At 49.5% G+C, this 19095-nt stretch overlaps 1 protein-coding gene and 1 long non-coding RNA gene across 2 annotated transcripts in view; one reads left to right on the top strand and one right to left on the bottom strand.

Moving 5' to 3' along the window:
• Window positions 1-10247: 10247 nt before the first annotated feature.
• On the bottom strand, window positions 10248-11897 carry LOC144455044 (uncharacterized). The gene is made up of 2 exons (XR_013483695.1): window positions 10777-11897; window positions 10248-10497 (listed from the first exon to the last, which is right to left on the bottom strand). It is a non-coding gene; the product is annotated as an uncharacterized LOC144455044 (long non-coding RNA).
• A 44-nt stretch (window positions 11898-11941) lies between these two features.
• Window positions 11942-19095, top strand: part of AR (androgen receptor) — a 233179-nt gene continuing 226025 nt past the window's right edge. Inside the window, 3 exon segments of the mRNA XM_020967225.2 lie at window positions 11942-13939; window positions 13941-14054; window positions 14056-14970. Of these exon segments, the coding sequence (XP_020822884.1) occupies window positions 13296-13939; window positions 13941-14054; window positions 14056-14970 (1673 nt within the window). The 5' untranslated portion in view covers window positions 11942-13295.

Here is a 19095-nt window from a genome sequence, read left to right as displayed (position 1 = left end):
AGAATCCACATTCTATGTCACTCTTGGAATCTATAATCATGTAGGTTCTTTGGAAAATGCCATTTGTAATTCTGTGTAATTTTGATCATAATAATCCACAATTCCAATACACACAAGCTTGAATCATCTCACTAAAGAAAGTAACGGATTTTAACTGACTAATATTGTTGCACTATTTGTGATTCATTTAGGCAAAGTGTCAAGGGTTCCTATTAATAACCCGCCACTTTATAAAGGTGCAACGGCTAGAGCTCCTTTCATTTCACTGCTATATCTTTCAATTAATCAGGCAGTTACAAGTGAGAAAGTTTTTAACTTCCACTATGTGAGTCAGACAGAGTCCAAACATTTAACTGGTCAAGCTCAGGGTGAACCTATCCCAAGAGGCACTGAGACATATTCTCAGAGGCTTGGGCCACAGCCCCCACTTTTCCAGAGGGGGACGGACTCTGCCATGCATGCCAACTGTTGGGAATCCTTAGCCTCACTGCCCATCACCACTGATGTCACTTAAATTGAGAAGCTCCCTGTCTGAAGACACAGACTTAAAGAATGTCAAAGCTGGTAGAAATCATAGATTATAAGAACAGAGTGTCAGAGCCAGGAGACATCTTAGTACACAGAATGTCAGAGCTGGAGGGACCCTAGAACACAGACTGTCAGAGCTAGAAGGAACCCTAACAGAATGTCAAAGCTGGAGGGACCCTAGAACACAGAATGTCAGAGCTGGAAAGAACCCTAGAACACAGACTGTCAGAGATGGAAGGAACCCTAGAACACAGAATGTCAGAGCTGGGAAGAGCCTTAGAACAGAGAATGTCAGAAGTGGAATTGACCTTAGAACATAAAAACATATGAAGTTAGAGCTAGAAGTAGTATATCATATCATATCATTGTATACCATAGAATATCAGAGGTGAAAAGGCCATGGTAAATAGAACTTAAAATGTTAAATCTGAAAGGGACATTAGAGAACACATTGGCCAAACACCTCATTTTACAGATGAAGAAACTGAGGTTCAGAGAAATGGAGTGACTTGTCAAAATGAATGAGAGAGAGCTAAGAGCAGAACCTAGGTTTCCTGATCCCAATCCTAGGGCTACAGGAGCCTGCCTCAGCAGAGCTACTGATGGGCCCAAGCTGCCGAAAGATTGAGATGGCAACTACCTCACGGTCACCTACAAGGAAGAGGGTATCATGCTGCAGGTGGTAATCTCATGACTTCTCCCACCTGGGCCCACCTTCACCGAGGAAAGCCTACCACTCAGTGGTACCACTCTCTGGCAAGAACAATCTTGCCAGACCTTTGCAGGGAATACAGAGCTGTGGGGAAGGGACCCTGGGGTCAGCAGAAGTTTTCACAGAATGCCAGAGTTGGGAGGGATCTCTTGTGCATCCCATATCTGAGCCCCTCTCCAGCATCCCCAACAAACAGGCATCCAGCCTGTCCATGAAGGCCCTCCACCAAGGTAGAGCCTGCAGGCCACATCCCTCAGAGGAAGCCTGGTCCACTTTGGGCTATCTCTCACCAATAGGAAGACTCTTCCTGCCATCTAGCACAGAGGAGTCTCTTTGTAACTTCTAGCAATGGTTGGAAGTTCTGCCCTCTAGGGACAGAGAAAGCAAGTCTGATTCCCCTTCCACGTACAGCTCCTCAACCCAGGAAGACATCCACCTGTCGCACCCCTGCTAAGCCTTCTCTTCTCTGGGCTAGACAATCTCGTTTCTTCAGCTAGTCCCAACGGCATGAGACCAGAGCCCCTCGCCATTCTGATGGCCGGCCCTCCTCTGAACACGGTCCGGCTCATCAGTGCCCTTTCCAAGCCAGGGCCCCCGGAACTGAACACTGCATTCCAGATGTGGCCTGACCAGTCTTGAGGACAGCTGAACCAGCTCACTTTGCTTCCTTGTCCTTACAATTCTCTTCACTCATCTCAAGATCTCATTGGTCGCTTTGACTGTTATGTCACATGACTGACTCACATTGTGCCTGTAATCCACTAAGACCCCCCCACACCCTTTTCAGAGAAATAATCCATAGGATTTTAACAGTAATTTCATGGTCTCCTTACTCTCAGCCCACTTCTTTTTTAGACTCAGTTAATCTACTTTGATCTTCATTTGACAGTCCTGTACCATAGGTGTTCTCCCCATTTTACAGATGGGGAAACTGAGGTTCAGGGAAGTTAAGTGACTTGGTCAGAGTCATCTAGCTAGCAGATGTAAGAGGCATGATTTAACCCAGGTCTTCCTAACTTGAAGTCAAGGCAGCTAGGTGGGGTCAATGAGTTAGGAAGACCCCAGTTCAAATCCTGCCTCAAGCACTTACTAGCTGGGTGATCCCTGGATAAGTCATTTACCCACTTCCTGCCTCAGTTTCCCCATCTGTAAAATGGGGATAATAATAGCATCAGCCTCCCAGGGTTGTTATGAGGATCAAATGAGATAATATTTGTAAAGTGCTTAGTACAGTACCTGACTGCTCTATCTGTGCAATTCATTCAGTTGACAAAGGACTTTTTCCCATTTAATCTGAAGCCCGTCATTGGTTGATTGAAATGTGTCTCCCCTGGCTAGGGTATCCAGTGTAGTATTTTCTCATTTAATTTAAATAGGGTGGGATGATTGATTTATTCAACCAACTTCCACTCTAAGCCCAGAAAGGGGCACATGTAATCTGATTATCAATTTTGGAAACATTTTGGAAGTTTTTCTCAAATTTTACCCTTGGCATCTGTAATTGAGAAATCCAAACTTCCAAAGCACCATAAAAAGGACCAGAAGCATCTCAGAAGGTATTCCTTCTGAGGAATGCCCTCAGAAGGGTTCCCCCTCATATTACAGAAGAGGAAACTGAGGCCCAGGGAGGGGAAGGGACTCGTCTAAGGTCACCCATAAGGATGATGATAGCAATAATAACACCAATAACAATAGTTTGAATTTCTATCGTTCCAACTTAAGGTTTGCAAAGTGACTTACATTGTGTTAACTCATTCCTCACAATAACCTTGGGAGTTGGGCACTATTATTATCCCCATATTAGAGATGAGGAAACTGAGGGACCTCAGAGATCATCTAGTCCCACCCCCCTCATTTTACCAAGGAGGAAACTGAGCCCCAGGGAGTGGAAGGGACTTATCCAAGGTCATCCATAATAATGAGAACAATAGTTTGCATTTCCATAGTTCTTTAAGGTTTGCAGAGTGAATGATATTATGTTAACTCTTTTTTGTTTTTGGTGAAGCAGTCGGGGTTAAGTGACTTGCCCAGGGTCACACAGCTATATGTTAACTCATTTGATCCTCACAACAACCTTGGGAGGTGGGCACTATTATAAGCCCCCTTTTTGAGATGAGGAAACTGAGGCAAAAAAAAAACAGTTAAGTAATTTGCCCAAGGTCTCACACAGCTAATAAGCATCTGCAGTTGGATTTGAACTCAAGTTTTCCTGACTCAGCTCTTTCCAAGTGAGAGCCTAGGTCTAGAAGGAGAAGAGATTATCTAGCTCCACATTTTACAGAGGGGAGGCTCAAGGAAGGGAAGGGACTTGTCTAAGGCTATACAGGTGGGAGAGGCTGGATTTGAACCCAGGTCCTCTGACTACAAATGTAGTATCTGAAGCACTAAATAAATTGGAGCTGGGGGGCAGCTAGGTGGCGCAAGTAGATAGAGCTCTGGCCTTGGAGTCAGGAGGACCTGAGTTCAAATGCGACTTCAGACACATGACACTTACTAGCTGTGTGACCCTGGGCAAGTCACTTAACCCTGATTGCCTCACTAAAAAAAAAAAAGCAAAAATAAATAAATAGGAGCTGGGCCTCATTCTCCACTCCTACCTCTTATATACTTTCGAAGCTTGGCCTAGTGGGTAGAAGGTCATCTGTGGGTTCGAGTCCTGACATCCTGGCTGTGTGACCCTAGGCAAGTCACTTAGCCCAACAATGCTTCAGGCACTCTTTTTTTTGTTTGTTTGTTTCTTTGCTCCCACCAAAGAAGTCAGCAATGTCCCCTGTGATTCTTCCCTCACCCCTCCATGGACTACCTTTCCAGACCACAAATCTGATTCACTTATATTGCAGGTTAACTCATGTTCGGTGTATTAAGGATGAACCAGGCTCTCAAAGAGCCGATTGTTGAATTTGCAGTTTCATTTACACCTTGGAAATTGTTTTGTTGACTTGTCCAGACTTGAGAAAGGGATGGAGAAAGTGTGAATGATGCAGGTAAAACTGAAAAAATGTACCAGGCATATGTATTTCCAGAGAGCTGGTTGTTAAATATTTACCAATACACCCCTGGATGCAGCATAGAAAGAACACTGGTTAAAAAAAAGTCTTTCTGGGAGCAGCTAGGTGGCACAGTGGATAGAGCACCGGCCCTGGATTCCGGAGGACCTGAGTTCAAATCTGGCCTCAGACATATGACACTTAATAGCTATGTGACCCTGGGCAAGTCACTTAACCCCAATTGCCTAAAACAAACAAACAAACAAACAAGTCAAGAGAAATGGTTCTAGTCCTGTATGTGACATGGAAGCATTATGTAACATCGAGGAAGCCCCTTCCTCTCTTTGCACTGCAGTTTTCTTCACTATTAAGTGAAAAGATTAGATTTTATTTTCCCTAAGGTCTCCTCCAGCCATAACATTCTGTATTCTAAGGTTGCTTCCATCTTTAAAGTTCTGTATTCTAAGGACCCTTCCAGCTCTGCTTTTTCCATAGTATATTCTAAGGTTGCATCCATCTCTGACATTCTGTGTTCTGTGTTCTAAAGGGCTTCTCTAGCTTTGACATTAGTAGGAGGCAAGCTCCTTCAAGATGGGGTGGAGTGAGTGGGGTATTTAAATGTTTCCTAAATTTTATTCAACATTCTTTGATTCTTTGATCTTGTCCTGGGTCTCCTGCCTGCCTCCTTCTTGGCTGGGGAGATCACATTTTGAGCTTCCAAACATCCAGAGGATTTTGAACTCCCATAATCCCACTGGTATCCTAACATCGTCCCTCAGAACAGCAGCCATTAGAACATGCAACATCTGCATCTGGAGCAGAGAATGGACTGGTTGCAATTTGGGAAGGCAGATTCATGGCTCCACAAGGAGCCCAGTAGAGAAGCTATGCTATGCCTAAGGGGAACCCCTGGAGTACTCCAGAGATCAGAGGAGAGGACTTTTACCAAGGCATGAGCCCTGAAAGCATGAGCCTGCTTTCCCCAGTATATTCTCCTGAATATCTTGGTGGAAGAGTATGCCACAGACTTTCAGGGGATGTTTGGTATCATTTGGTCTTACTGTAGCACCTTAGTAAATATCCCTTTCTAAAAGCTAAATTATTGATAATCAACTGACTCATGGTAGGAAGCTCAATCATGGGGGTCCAATCTAAGTTCATGGAACCCCTGAAATCACAGACCCTGCCTTGTGTGTCCATGGATCCCAGATTAAGAACCCCTGGTTTAAAATCTTCAGTTGGATGAATGCTTAATAAAGAGGTTCTTACAATGTATCACTTTCTTTTTTTTTTAATTTTATTTTAGGCAATTGGGGTGAAGTGACTTGCTCAGGGTCACACAGCTAGTAAGTGTCAAGTGTTTGGTCTGAGACCAGATTTGAACTCAGGTCCTCCTGACTTCAGGGCCAGTGCTCTCTCTATCCACTGTGCCAACTAGCTGCCCCCATGTATCACTTTCTTTAAATGGAGAGAGTTGATTTGCCTGATTTGCTCAACCAAGTCCCATCCTTACACCTATATAAGCAGTCCCCTATAAGCTAATTCTTCAGTCCTCTAGCCAAAGGGGAGGGACTTTGGAACAGATTAAAAGTAGACCTCTGCTGATACACTGAGAAGTGGGCCAATTTGTCTCCCTCATTTGCTGAAGGTTTTTCTTTCCATTGCATTTCTCAACTCATTGCTGAAGCCTCATTCTTTTAAAAAACAAACTACCCCAAACCTTCATAAAAGACTAAGGTAAGGTAAGGTGACTACACATGTATAATCTATATCAAACTGCTTACCTTCTTAATGAAAAGTGGGGGTGGGGAGGGAAGAAAGGAGAGAATTTGGAACTCAAAGTTTTAAAAATGAATGTTAAAAAATGTTTTTACATGTAACTGGGGAAATTTTTGTAAAAATACATACATACATATATACATATATACATGTATATGCATATGCATATGCATATGCATATGCATATGTATATGTATATGTATATGTATATGTATATGTATATGTATATGTATATGTATATGTATATGTATATGTATATGTATATGTATATGTATATGTATATGTATATTTTAAAGACAGAAGTGAGGTAAGCCCAGAAGCCAAACTCCCAGACAGAGGCAGGCAGAGGCTGTCCATAGAAATCTCATGGCTAATATTTTCCAAAAGGGCAGCTCATTCTGCCTTTGATAGGTAGGGAGTTGAAACTTCTCCTGTTCAGAAAAGACTGTATAAGAAGAGGGCCCTGAAATTCCCAGCAAGAATTTGTTATTCCAACTCCATTGCCTAGGCTCTGTAACTGACTGAAGTTATGTTTTTTACAGGGTGTTACTTGGTTCCACTAGTAACTACATGTGTACAATGAGGGGATTGAGGTCCATGGCTTCTCTATTCTAAGATTTCTGTCTGCTCTAACAGCCTATGTTCTAAGACAAGAGTGTCAAATTCAAATAGAAATGTAATACATAGTAGCACACAGGGATTACTTGCAGCCTCATATTGACTTAGAAAACCACATATGACTATTTTCCATGTTCTATTATGTTTTATTTATTTTCTTAAATATTTCCCATTTACATTTTCATCTGGTTTGGGTAGCATTTGGGAGTGTTGTGGGCTGTATATGGCCTCAGAGTGTTTGCCACCTCTGTTCAGAGGGACCTTCTCAGCTCTGACAGTCTCTGTTCTAAGAGTCATTCCCAGATCTAATATTCTAGGTTTTGAAGACCCTCTAAGTTCCAATATACTGTGCTTAATAAGTTCCCATGTTCTAAGGTCCCACCCAACTCTAATATTCTGTGTTCTAAGGTGTCTTCCTAGATCCATGTTCTTGTTCTATTTTATGTTCTAAGGCCCTGCCCAGCTCTGCCATCTCATGTTTTAAGGTCCCACCTACTTTGGACCTTCTGTTCTAATGGCCTTCCCAGCTCTGACATTCCATGCTTTAAGGTCTCTACCAGTTCTGACATTTCATGTTCTAAGGTCCCTCCTATCTGGGAATTCCCTGTTCTAAAGTCTCTCCAAGCTGTGTGACATTCTACTGTCTCTACCAGGTTAATTTTTAGGGGTCAAATATCTTGCCAGAAGCAATTAGAGAGAAGGTGGTAGTTGTTATTTTCTCTTTTAGAAACAGTAACAATTTGGAGCCTTGTCACCTGGGGTTCACCATCTGCTCCAAACACTTCCCACTCGACCTTATATAAAGTTGATGCTATATGATTCCCCTTCCAAAACAAAGTTGCACTTTCTTTCCTACAAACACCAAGATATTTATTAGGAGAGCTACAATATTAAGAATTAGCTGATTCTTTTTATAACTTTTTTCTATTCCCAAGCATTTATTTTGTCCCTCACATTCCCCCCAAACTGAAGAAAACAAAACCCTTGTAATGGATGTCAGAAGTCAAGCAAAGCAAATTTCCACATTCACCATATACAAAAATGTGTCTAGTTAATTCTTATTTATGTAGTGTCGTATAGTGATATTTATTATAGTGTTTTAACATTTGCAAAATGATTTGTGCACATGATGGCATCGGAGCCTCACCACAACTCTGCAGCAGGCATTATAGAATTATCTGTTTCATGGATTGGAAAACTGAGGTGTAGAGATGACAAAAGATTTGCCCTTAGTCCACAGCTCAGAGGTGGCTTGAGATCTAATACCCTCCAGGGCCACTCAAGAATGTTGTTAATCAGAGAACAGCATTGGGGCTTAATGAATGTGAAAATCCAATGAAAATTGTGTGTCTGCATATTCCATCAGCATGTTTACTGGGGCCAGGTCGATGTGTGTAGTGGGCTTGAAGGCAAAGGGCATTGTTCTTGCCTGGGATGTGGAACCCTACGAGGGAATTTCGAACAGGTGAGCATGTGCCAGGCTGTGGGAATCTGCCATCACAGCTGGCATGAATGGGTCCTCAAGTTCTGGGTCAGTTGCATGCTACTGTATGCAATACATCTAGAGCAGGCACTTTTAAGGCAAGTGTGTGTGTGTGTGTGTGTGTGTGTGTGTGTGTGTGTGTTGGGAGGAGGAGGGGTGAATAAAAAAGAAAGGGCCTCTGTGCAAATTCATGGTGGGGATAATTTATTTGTAGATCTAGTTGGATGTTTGGACAAATCACACAGACAAACACACAGACACACCCACACAAAACACCCACACTTGCCTCACTTGCTAAATAAAGGGGTTGGATTCCATGAGCACCAAGGCTCTTTCCTGGGTTCTTATAGTGTGGGCAAAGCTTTAGTGACCTGTCTGACTCCAACTGGGGTGAGATCTGAACCAAATTCTTTCTGGTTCTGAGGCCAAGTCAGAGATCACAGAGCCATCTTGCTTCTATTCTTCTCTGGCCCACCTCTGGCCCACAGTGGCTGTGTGACCCTGGGTAAGTGCATGCCTTCTCTAAGACAACCCTTTAAGACCAGAAGTTGCAGAGAAGGTTGCACTGGGGCAAGAGTTTTCTTATCTGGGAATTCCCTACATTAATGAAACTGGTGGTCCAGTCACCATGCCTATCCATTCAGCGCCAATATTCTCCATTCTAAGGTCTCTTCCAGCTTATATCACTCAAGGTTCTTTTGAGTAGTTCCGAAGGGACTAAAGGTAGTGGTCTGGGACCCAATGGACAGGGAAAATTGGGACAGGGGTGTCGATATTTTCTAGTGTGGCTATTAGCAAGCATAGGTTGTCAGTTACACAAGGGCTGAGTGCTCACTTGATAGATTTTTTCGGGACATTTTGCTTCTCCTCTGAGCCCCTCCAGCTCCCTGCCCCCCTTTTTTTTTTTTAAATTCCTGAGCACTCTACTCTTTTTGGGTGTGTGTTTGCTAGTTGGAGGGGGGGGGAGAGGAAAGATGTAAAGGCAAAGATGTGAAGCTCAGCCCGTTTGATGTGGTCCCTGATAGGTTTTCTGAGTGCAGAGGGTAAAATAAGTGTCCAAATGACATGCAAAGCATCTCTGTGCACTTCAATTTCCCTCCCTCCCAACCCCACCCCCTTCCCCCACACACTCCTCATCCCTCCATTTCAGTGGATAACTGAGAACTGGCTGCATTATCATTTGAGTGACATCAAGATAAGCCTGTTGGGTTGGGAGTTTGAAGGCCTGGATCCAAATTCAGCTTTGGCTCTTGGCTTCATGGCCTGGGTAAAGGCCTCTGATCTTTATTTGCTTTCATTTCCTCTTCTGGAAAATGAATAGGTTTAAATCAATTATCTCTAAGGTACCATGAAGCTGGTATCTCCTGCTGCCCCAAATGAGGCTCTGCCACACTAGACAGTGATGGCCACTAACAACTGAAGGAATGTTCTCCCCATGGATTCGGTCAAGTCAGTCAATAAACATTTGTTAAGCACCTACTGTGTGCCAGGCACTGTGCTAAGTGCTGACGATACAAAGGCAAAAGACAGTTCCTGTCAGAATGTTAAAAATACAGAATCAATTAAAAAAAGGCAGACTCTGCCCTCAAGGGGCTTACAATTTAAGGGGAGGGAAGCTCATTCTTTAGGACCTGAAAAGCCCCTGGTAGTCCTTCCTCAATGTAAAATGCAAAATCAAACCCCATATTTTATAGATTCCCATTGCTTAGGGGATGATCAATTCTAGCCTACATAGTACTAAGGTGGAAAACATTAGCATAGGTTCCCAATAACCTAGAACACCGAAGGAATCTATCTGTGTGATGCTGGGCACTACTTCACCTCTCAGTGCTTTAGTTTTGTTCTCTGTAAAATGACCTGGCAGCCTCAAAGGTTCCTTCCACCTCTAGATCTGGGACCCTACCTGTGACTCTGGACAAGTCATTTGACCTTTCTGGGCCTTAGTTTCTCCATTTGTAAAATGAAGAAGTTGTACCGGATGACCTCTGAAGTGCTGATCCAGTTTTAAATCTATGTCTGCCACACTTCCTCTAAGCCAAAGCTCATCTATTTCTTGCTGTTTTAAAGCCTAGCGCAAATGGTCACTTCTTTTGGGAAGTCTTCCCAGATCTCCTCCTATCAGAAATGCCATCAGATAATATTGTCTATTATGGTTATTTATTATCTTCTGGAAAGACTGCACACTCTATGAGGGCAGGAATTAGGTCTTGTCTAAACTATCACTTCCTCTATTTTCAGGGCTCTGCACAGAATAGGTTCTTCATAATGTTTGCTGAATTGACTGATTCACCTCCACAGAGCAATACAGGCAAATTCCCATGATGCCAGTCTTCTCCCCAGGCAGTGGTCCAGGGGCAGCAGTCCAGTGCTCTGCCCTCCCCTCTGGAAAACTGCAAAAAGTGGAAAGTAGGCCCTGGAACAAATGCCCAACTGCCCCGGGGGCAGCCAGATCCTGCCTCCTTCACCAAGATAAAGTGAGAGTAAAAGATAATGAAGACCAAGGCTCCCTGCTGGCTTCAAGGCTGGCTGTGCATCCCTCCCCCACTCGATACTCAGACGTCTCAGCCCCTAGAAAACGCGGGTGGTAGTTGGTACTCTCTGTGTTTCGACCAATGCCACAGGTGGGCTTTGGTCCTTTAGAGGGGTAGTGATTAGTGAACTCAACTTACACAAGAGCACTTTGGGAAGAATGCTGGACGTTCTCATGCTCAGGCAAAGCGCTTTTCTGAAATCGGCCGGCTAGCCCGGGTTGGAATCCGAGGGCTGGGCCAATTTCGACTATATGTGCTGTTTTTGATAGCAGGGCTCTTGGAACAGAAGAGCTGAGTTCCAAAGCAGCGCATCAAGACAGTGACCCTGGAGAAAGCATCTCGCCCTTCTGAGCCTATTTCCTCACCTCTAAAATGGAAATAGTTATAGGAAAGTCCTTTGGAAGCGGTAAAGCCCTATAGATAGGGGAATTATCATCACCATCATTATTATTATTCAGTCTTCGTGTCTTTGCATGCTTCGCACGTACGGACGTTTGTGTAAGCGTAGTTTGGAGGGGGGATGGGGGAGAGCTCAGGAGCCTAGCCCTCGATCCTCAGGGAAGGAGGACCCCCTCACTGAGGTTCAATCCAGCCGTATGTTGTGTATCTCACGGGTTCCAGCTTGTTGGGCGTTCGCTTGCTTCTCCCCACCCCCAACCCCCGCCCCCCATCTAAGTGCTACCCTAAGCTGTTGCCGACCCAGCGCCGCTCAGTTCAGGCCAAGGGCTTGCAGGCCTGGGGGTCGGAGGGCGAGGGAGGCAGAGGTCCCGAGTGGAGCGGCCAGCTTTGCACTCCCAGTCCCCTAGCCCCGGCCAAAGCAGAGGTTTATCCTCGGGCCCCTCCGAGCCTGCAGCACCCTCCGGGAACGACGTCCCACTCTCCCTCCAACCCCCAGCCCTCAGCCTAGAAGGAGGAAGACTAGAGCGAAGGAGGTCAGAGGGCCGGGGTCGCGGCTAGCACTTGTCTCCCCGGTGTCTCAGTCTTTGTGCTCGGGAGAGGAGGGGAGACGAGAAGGAGGCGAGGGGAGGAGAGGAGAGGGAGGCCGGCCCGGCGGGGGCGGAACCCGGCTAACAAACTGTTGCATTTGCTCCCAACCTCCCCGCGCCCCCTCTGAGATCCTGGGGAGCCAGAGTGCCCGGTGACTAGAAGAAGGAGGAGGAAAAGAGGAGGAGGAGAGAAAGGGGAGGAGGAGGAGGAAGAAGAAGAAGAAGGAGGAGGAAGAGGAGGAAGAAGAAGAGGAGGAGGAAGAAGAGGAGGAGGAAGAAGCGGCTGCAGCTAGCAAAAAAGCAAGCCCGGGGTGAGGCAGGCAAGTGAACCCGCCCGAGCTGCCCAGGCCAGGCGGGCTCAGGCAAGGCAGGAGCACCGGGGGCCGCGGACCGTCGCGTCTTTCACCACCTCCCCCCTCCCCCTCGCACGCCCGTCCCGTCCCCTCCCCTCCACCCAGCTCCGATCTCGGCCAACGCCTCTTGCAGTGCGGCGGCGGCGGCGGCGGAGGCGGCGGCGACGCCCGGGAGCTGCCCTTTCCTCTTCGGTGAAGTTTGTACAAAGCGTCGGAGACCTCGGAGGAAGCAAGCAAAGTGCTGAGGCAGGAGGAGGATCGGCGGCAGGCTCGGCGGCAGGCTCGGTGGCAGGCTCGGTGCTCCCTCCGCCAACCCCCGCCCCAGCCACCGCCTCCTCCTCCCCGCCGTGAGCGCCCCGTCACCTCTGCCGGCGGCCGCCCCCAGCCCGAGTTTGCAGAGAGGTAACTCCCTTTGGCTGCGAGCGAGAAGCGAAGGAAGGAAGGAACGAAAGAAGGAAGGAAGGAAGGAAAGAAAGGAGGCAGAGAGAGCGAGCACCGGGCAAGCGAGCTGCACGCTGGCAGCACAGCCGGAGCGGGAGCCGTGCGCCTGGACACCGCGAGCCTAACCCGGGGACCCAGCCCGGGACTTGGCTAGCCAGCCAGCCCGCTGGCCGGCGCAGGGCGGGCCCCCTCCCGCTCAGCACCCCTCCCCCTCGTTTCGCCCCCTCCCTTCCAGCGTCCCCCGGCCCCGCCTCGCCTCCTCCCTCTGCCCCTTCACCCCGGGAGCTCGGGGCCAGAGATCAAAAGATGAGCCAGCAGCCTCGGCTCGCCCCAGTAGTGTAGAGAGCCAGCTCTCCCTGGCACCTGCTTCCGTGGGCTCAGACTTTGCCAGGCGCCTGGGGGCCTTGGGGCTTTTTTTTTTGAGGAGGGTGCCTCTGTGTGCAGGGGAGGGGGCGTGTTTTTGTTTTGCTTCTGCAATAACTGAGCATCTCTTGCATACAACCGAGTGCCCAGGGACTGTCAGCTGACGAGGGCAGACTCGGGAGTCCCCCGCGTGCGCCCGGGGTGACGAACCTCACAGACACACACGCGCACACACACACTCAGACACACACACACACACGCACACGCACACACACACACTCACACAGCCAGAGCTATTTCTGGCCGCCGCGCGGGGCTCCGCACCAGACTTTGTCGGGCTCGTGCATAGTGGCTTCTCCAAGTTTCCTCCGCTGGAGCTTTCCGCAGGTGGGCAGTAGCCGCAACCGCCGCAGAGGCGCCCGCTGAAGAACTCTGCGAACCGAGCTAAACCCAGAGCAGTCGGGCTGGGCCGGAGGGGAGGGCCAGCCGAAGGAGCCCCAGAACAGCGGAGACCATGGAGGTGCAGCTGGGCTTGGGGAGGGTCTACCCCCGGCAGTCGTCCAAAACCTTTCGGGGAGCGTTTCAGAACCTGTTCCAGAGCGTGCGCGAAGTGATCCAGAACCCGGGCGCCCGGCACCCCGGTGTAGCCGCGGGCGCAGCACCCCCCGGCGCCCGTCTGCAGCAGCAGCACCACCACCACCAGCAGCAGCAGGCGCCCCAACAGCCTCAGCAGCAGCAAACCAGCCCCCGGCAGCCGCAGCCACCAGCACAGCAGCAGGCGCCCGACGATGCCTCGCCCCCTACCCCGAGCCGAGGCCCGGCCGGCTACCTGGCTCTGGAGGAGGACTCTCAGTCGCAGCCTTCCCAGCCACCGCCTTCGGCCGAGGGCCGCTCGGAGAATGGCTGCGTCCCGGAGCCCGGACCGACCGCGGCCGGCGGCAAGGGGCTGCAGCAGCCGGCGGCCGTGGCGGTGGCCGTGGCGGCGGCAGCGCCAGACAACGATGACTCAGCTGCCCCGTCCACTTTGTCTCTGCTGGGCCCCGGCTTTCCGGGCTTGAGCAGCTGCTCCACCGACCTGAAGGACATCCTGGCGGAGGCCGGCACCATGCAGCTCCTGCAGCAGCAGCAGGAGGCAGCGCGGTGGCTGGAGGCAGCGGCGGCGGCCGCGGGAAGGAGCCGGGGGCTCCGCCTCTTCCAAAGACAGCTACCTGGGGGGCACCTCGACCATCTCAGACAGCGCCAAGGAGCTGTGCAAGGCCGTGTCCGTGTCCATGGCTTAGCGTGGAGACTCTCGAGCACCTGAGTCCCGGCGAGCAGCTGCGCGGGGACTGCATGTACGCCCAGCTGCTGGGGGGCCCGTCGGCGTCGCGCCCCGCGCCTCCCTGCGCCCCCCTGGCCGACTGCAAGGGCTCGCTGCTGGACGACGGCTCGGCCAAGGGCGCCGAAGAAGCCGCCGACTACCCTGCCTTCAAGGGCAGCTACGCCAAGGCGCTGGACGGTGAGAGCCTGGGCTGCTGCGGGGGCAGCGGCGGCGGCGGCGGCGGCGGCGGCAGCTGTGGCGGTGAGGCTGCAGGCGCCGGGCCGCTCGACATGCAGTCCCCCCTGACTCTCTACAAAGCCGGCCCCCTAGAAGAAGCGACCACCTACCAGAGCCGCGACTACTACAACTTTCAGCTGGCCCTGGCCGGGCCGCCTCAGCCCCCGCCGCCGCCGCCGCCTGCACACCACACGCACGCCCGCATCAAGCTGGAGAACCCGCTGGATTACGGTAGTGCCTGGGCCGCGGCCGCCGCTCAGTGCCGCTACGGGGACTTGGCCAGCCTGGCCCACGGTGGGGGAGCCTCTGCGGGCCCAGGTTCGGGCTCGCAGTCCGCTGCCGCCGCCGCCGCAGCCTCGTCCTCCTCCTCTTCGTCCTCTTCCTCCTCCTGGCATACTCTCTTCGCCTCCGAGGAGGGCCAGCTGTATGGGCCGTGCGGTGGCACCGCCGCAGCCAGCGAGGCAGCTCCCTTAGCCCCCTATGGCTACCGGGCAGTTCAGGGGCTGGCGGGCCAGGAGACCGACTTCCCTCCTCCCGAGGTGTGGTACCCCGGCGGCGTGGTGAGCAGGGTGCCCTATCCGGGCCCGGGCTGTGTCAAGAGTGAGCTGGGTCCTTGGATGGAGGGCTACTCGGGGGCCTACGGAGACATGCGGTAAGTGCAAGATGAGGGTCTCGCTCCCTTCCTTCCCCTCCTTCCATCCTTTCCACGCCCCCCCCCAAGACCGCAGGCCGCCTTCGGACTCTGTGGCAACCCGTCGGCCGTGCCTGTCTTCACCACCACACCCATGCCCCCCTCTCGCTCGTTCACTCACCCACACGCCAGCTGGCACAGCTTCCTCTCCCGGGGAAGAGATTTGCCTAGCACCCTAATCCTGTAGCTCACTTTAAGAGTCACCCAACCTCGAGGCTCTGATCTGTCCATGTCACTGGGCAACTCCGACTGTTCTCTTTACTCTGGGTGCAGAAGGGCACCTGTGCACATATCTCCTTTTCCGACTACCCAGAGCAGCCCCCTTCCCCAATTCAAAATCTCCTCAAGACCCCGCAGAGTGCCTGGCCCTTCTCCCTTCTTGCTGCGGGGGCGGCCTGGCCAGCAGCTCCCGATCCCCGCACAACCTTGCCTGTGGTCTCAAAGGCCCGCAGAAATCGAGATTGGCAACCATGCCCGTTAGCGTCTCGTTCTTCCTTTCCTTAGCTCCACAGCCTCCTCCTTCCCTGAAAAGGTAAACAAAAGTGCTGTACTGGTAAAGGGAAAGTGCTGTCTTCCCGCTTTCCTCCAGGTTTCCCCCTGCAGCCGACTCTCAAAGCCTGGAGCCCACACCATCGCTGCTCAAGCCGGCGGGCTGGCCCCTCACTCAACTTGCCAAGCGGGAGTTGGAAAGGCTCGGCAGATGGTCAGTGCCCAAATGTTCCCTCCCGCCTGGTGTACACACAGGATTAAGGGGTGTAGGGGCCTCCCTGGTAGAAAGAATGGCTGAGGGAAGCTTCCTAGGGAGCTTTGGGGTTTGTTTTTTTAATTTTTAAGAAAAGGCAAATTTGGGGCTCAAAACAGGGAAAACTTAATCTCGACACCCCCTCCTCGGATCACTTAGAGGAAGTGGGTGACCCGGATTCCGTGTCTGTGGAAGGTGTTATCTGTCTCTTCTGTCGCCGCTTTGGATTTTAGCAAATCCCCGTTGCTCCTGGGTTTCCTTCGTCCTGACAAAGAGAGAAACGGTCTTTTAGGATGACAATTGTTGATATCTGCTTGATGGCATCAGTGATTCAGAGAAGGCTTTGTAATCTCTCCTGAATCACCTGTGAAGCAAGGCATCTCCTCTCCCAAATGTTGCATCTGCCACCCCCCCCCAACCCAAGTCCGGAGGGTTCCCTTCATTTCATCTTGCAGCCGGCAAGTGAAAAATCTCCCTGGGGTAAGGCTAAGGGCTAGATTTAGGGGTGGGATAGCGCTGAAGTGCCTTAATAAGATACCATAAACTGCCATAGGGCATCTAAAATTTGCCTCTGCACGGCCGCCCCCCCCCCCCCCCGCCTCGGGGGAGTTGCCTTATTCTGTGGTCTCTGCCTCCTCACCACAGAGTTCCCTTATTTCGTGGCACATGGCATCAACCACTAGGTTTTAGAAAAATTGCCTCCAAACCCAGAATTTTTAAGGCCATGTCTGGGAAGGCAGGTGGGCACAAAGATAGAAAGAAGGAAACATGGTCTGGGGAGCTTCTGGACCCCCTATTGGGTGATTACTTGCAAGCTCTTAGTCCTTAGTGCATATTTGGTTTTCTAAAACCTAATGTTTTTTCTCCAGGTTTTCCTTATGGGAATCTAACAACTTCAACTTTGCTCTTTGCATTACTGTTGTTGTCTTTATTGGTGCCTCTGTTTGGACGTCATTAAGGGAAAGAAGAATACAGTTGTTTCCTTAAAATGGTTGTTTTGGGGAGGGGGGAGTGTTGAGTGGGAAAGTTTTCAGTAGGCCTGACTTTGGATAGGTTTGGACTGATGCATTTCAGGATAGTTAATTTACTTTGTTGCAAGAGACCTCACCAGCTAGTTAATTACAGAGAGCCTTGAATCATATTTTTTGTTTTTTGCCTTAAGGGTGTGATTTCGTCCCCACCAGAACCCCCACCCCCCAGATCTTAATGAGAACAAATTTACTAGGTAACTAAAATCTTTCCAGGATCGTTTCTACTTGTTTTTAGCTCCAGGAAAACAAAATAAATTTAAAAAAAAAACAACCCTAGGATAAGAGAGTACTCTGGTAGTAATGATTCTAAAACTAAGCTCTCCCGTGTTGTCTGGGGCTTACCATGGTTTATGCCTCAGACTGGTTAGCTTTTTCTTTGATTTACACAGTTAATGGCAGGAAAGCAGTCGTCTGTCCAGGGATTTGTTCAGGGATCTGTAGCCTTGCTCAGAACAAAAGCTCTTCCTTTCTTAGGCATTGAGAAAGGTCTCGGTTTGCATATCTATCCTTTGCCCATCCTGGTCCTAATGGAAACAGGCTCTAGGTTAGAAAAACCTTGAATACTTCCAAGTACTCTGGTTTGGTCAATATTCCCAGCAGTGAAGTGGAGGCTGGAGGAGGATTTGGAGAAAGCTGCAGGAGTATTTTCACCAGGGGAAAGCTGCAGGAGTATTTTCACCAGGGGGCAAGATCGTAACTACCTTTGATAGAACTGCCCATGGGGCAGTAAAGAATTGGGGCCAGATCATCTAGCTCTGCTCTTGTTGAAAAGGAGCCCATTTCCTAGAAATCAACTCTAAAATTTTAATCTCAAAATATGCCCTGATCTCTCTCTCTCTCTCTCTCTCTCTCTCTCTCTCTCTCTCTCTCTCTCTCTCTCTCTCTCTCTCAATTCTCTCTCTTTCTTTTCTCTCTCCTCTCTCTTTTTCTCTTTTCTCTCTTTCTGTCTCTCTCTTCCCTTCTTTCTTCTCTCCTTCTTTCCTCTTGTCCCCACCCAAAAGGGTTCAAATTGGCAAAAGGCAAAGAGAGAGTTTCATCTCTACTTTGGGGCTTTCGGTAGCACTGGGGAAAATTGGGGATGGAAGGTATTGGGCTAAAAGTGGCCAGGTGTCCCCACCAATGTGTGTTCTAAAGCCATAGTTAGCGCTTAGAGCCATGTAGTGATATGGGTGGGGCAGGATTTTGGTAACTCAAGCAGTTTGGTCTAACTCTTTAGACCCACAAGGAGCCTCCCAAGATACTTTTTAAAACTGTCTCTGCAGAAGAATGGAGAGAGGCTCAAGGTGACTGTATTCCAGGGAGCTCAGCATGTGGTTTTAATAGAAAAAAACAACCCAACACCACAAAAGGAAAATGAAGTGCAGGGAGCTTTGGCAGAGGGGTACTCTGGCTGAATTTACCAGGCTTTTGTTGATTTCCCTGTGGTTCACCCAGGAGGGTAACTGAGTCCAGGCAGGTAAAATCGATAGAGGTAGGGTGGAGTGGTTTGACAGCTAGGGCTTTGGGTGGGGCATTTGGAAGTGGCTGTTGGGGGGGGTGGTGTCAGCCAGATGCCTTCGTGATTTAGCTTGATGTAAAAGACAGATTTTAACTCTTCTTGAGAATAAGCTATAATTGGAAGTTTCATTTTGTAAACTAGCCCAGCTGGGGACCTGGAAGGCAGGGTGGGGAGAAAGAAGAGTGGTCCTAGACTATTCTTCTCCTATGTATATTAGTTCATCATAGAGAGCTCATTGACCAACACCCCCCCCCCCTTCAGTCAACTAGTAGGTTTTTTATAACAGGCAACACTTTCTGAGTTTTTGTGGAAGTGAGACCGGGTGAGTTCCTCTGGGCAGGGGTTTGAATTCTCAGGAGCAGGGCTATTCTCCCTTGGCAGGTGAGCTGCCCTCTGATTAAAATGGTCCAGGTCTCAGCACACAGGTGTTCTTCCCTTGTGGTTCAAGGGGCAGCTTGGCAGCCTGAAAAGATTGACTTCCAGCCTGGCTTCTCTCTGTAGTCCCATGGTGCAGTCTAGAAGAAACTTGAATCTTGTTTGTAGAGGAACATTTTTTTAAAAATGTGCGGGGGTCGGGTAGGGCGCTGCTGCCTTTTTGCCCTGTGGAACATAGACCTCTGAGTGATTCCCTATATGCATTACCTTTGGAATGCAGGTTTTATTTTCTTGGCTAAATGCTTTTTTAACATAGATGTGACCTTTTTTTTTGGGGGGGGTAGTCTGTGATTTTGTCAATCTAAGAATCTCCTGGTGAGGAAACTCCTTTGCCCAATACAGGTTAACAGTTGGGCGAATCTTAGTTCCCAGTGAGGATG

The sequence above is a fragment of the Phascolarctos cinereus genome, unplaced genomic scaffold (genome assembly GCF_003287225.1).
Source record: "Phascolarctos cinereus isolate Bilbo 61053 unplaced genomic scaffold, phaCin_HiC Scaffold_8;HRSCAF=390, whole genome shotgun sequence".
NCBI classification, from domain to species: Eukaryota; Metazoa; Chordata; class Mammalia; order Diprotodontia; family Phascolarctidae; genus Phascolarctos; species Phascolarctos cinereus.
Note: the sequence above shows the minus strand (reverse complement) of the source record. Positions and strands in the feature narration are given on the sequence as shown.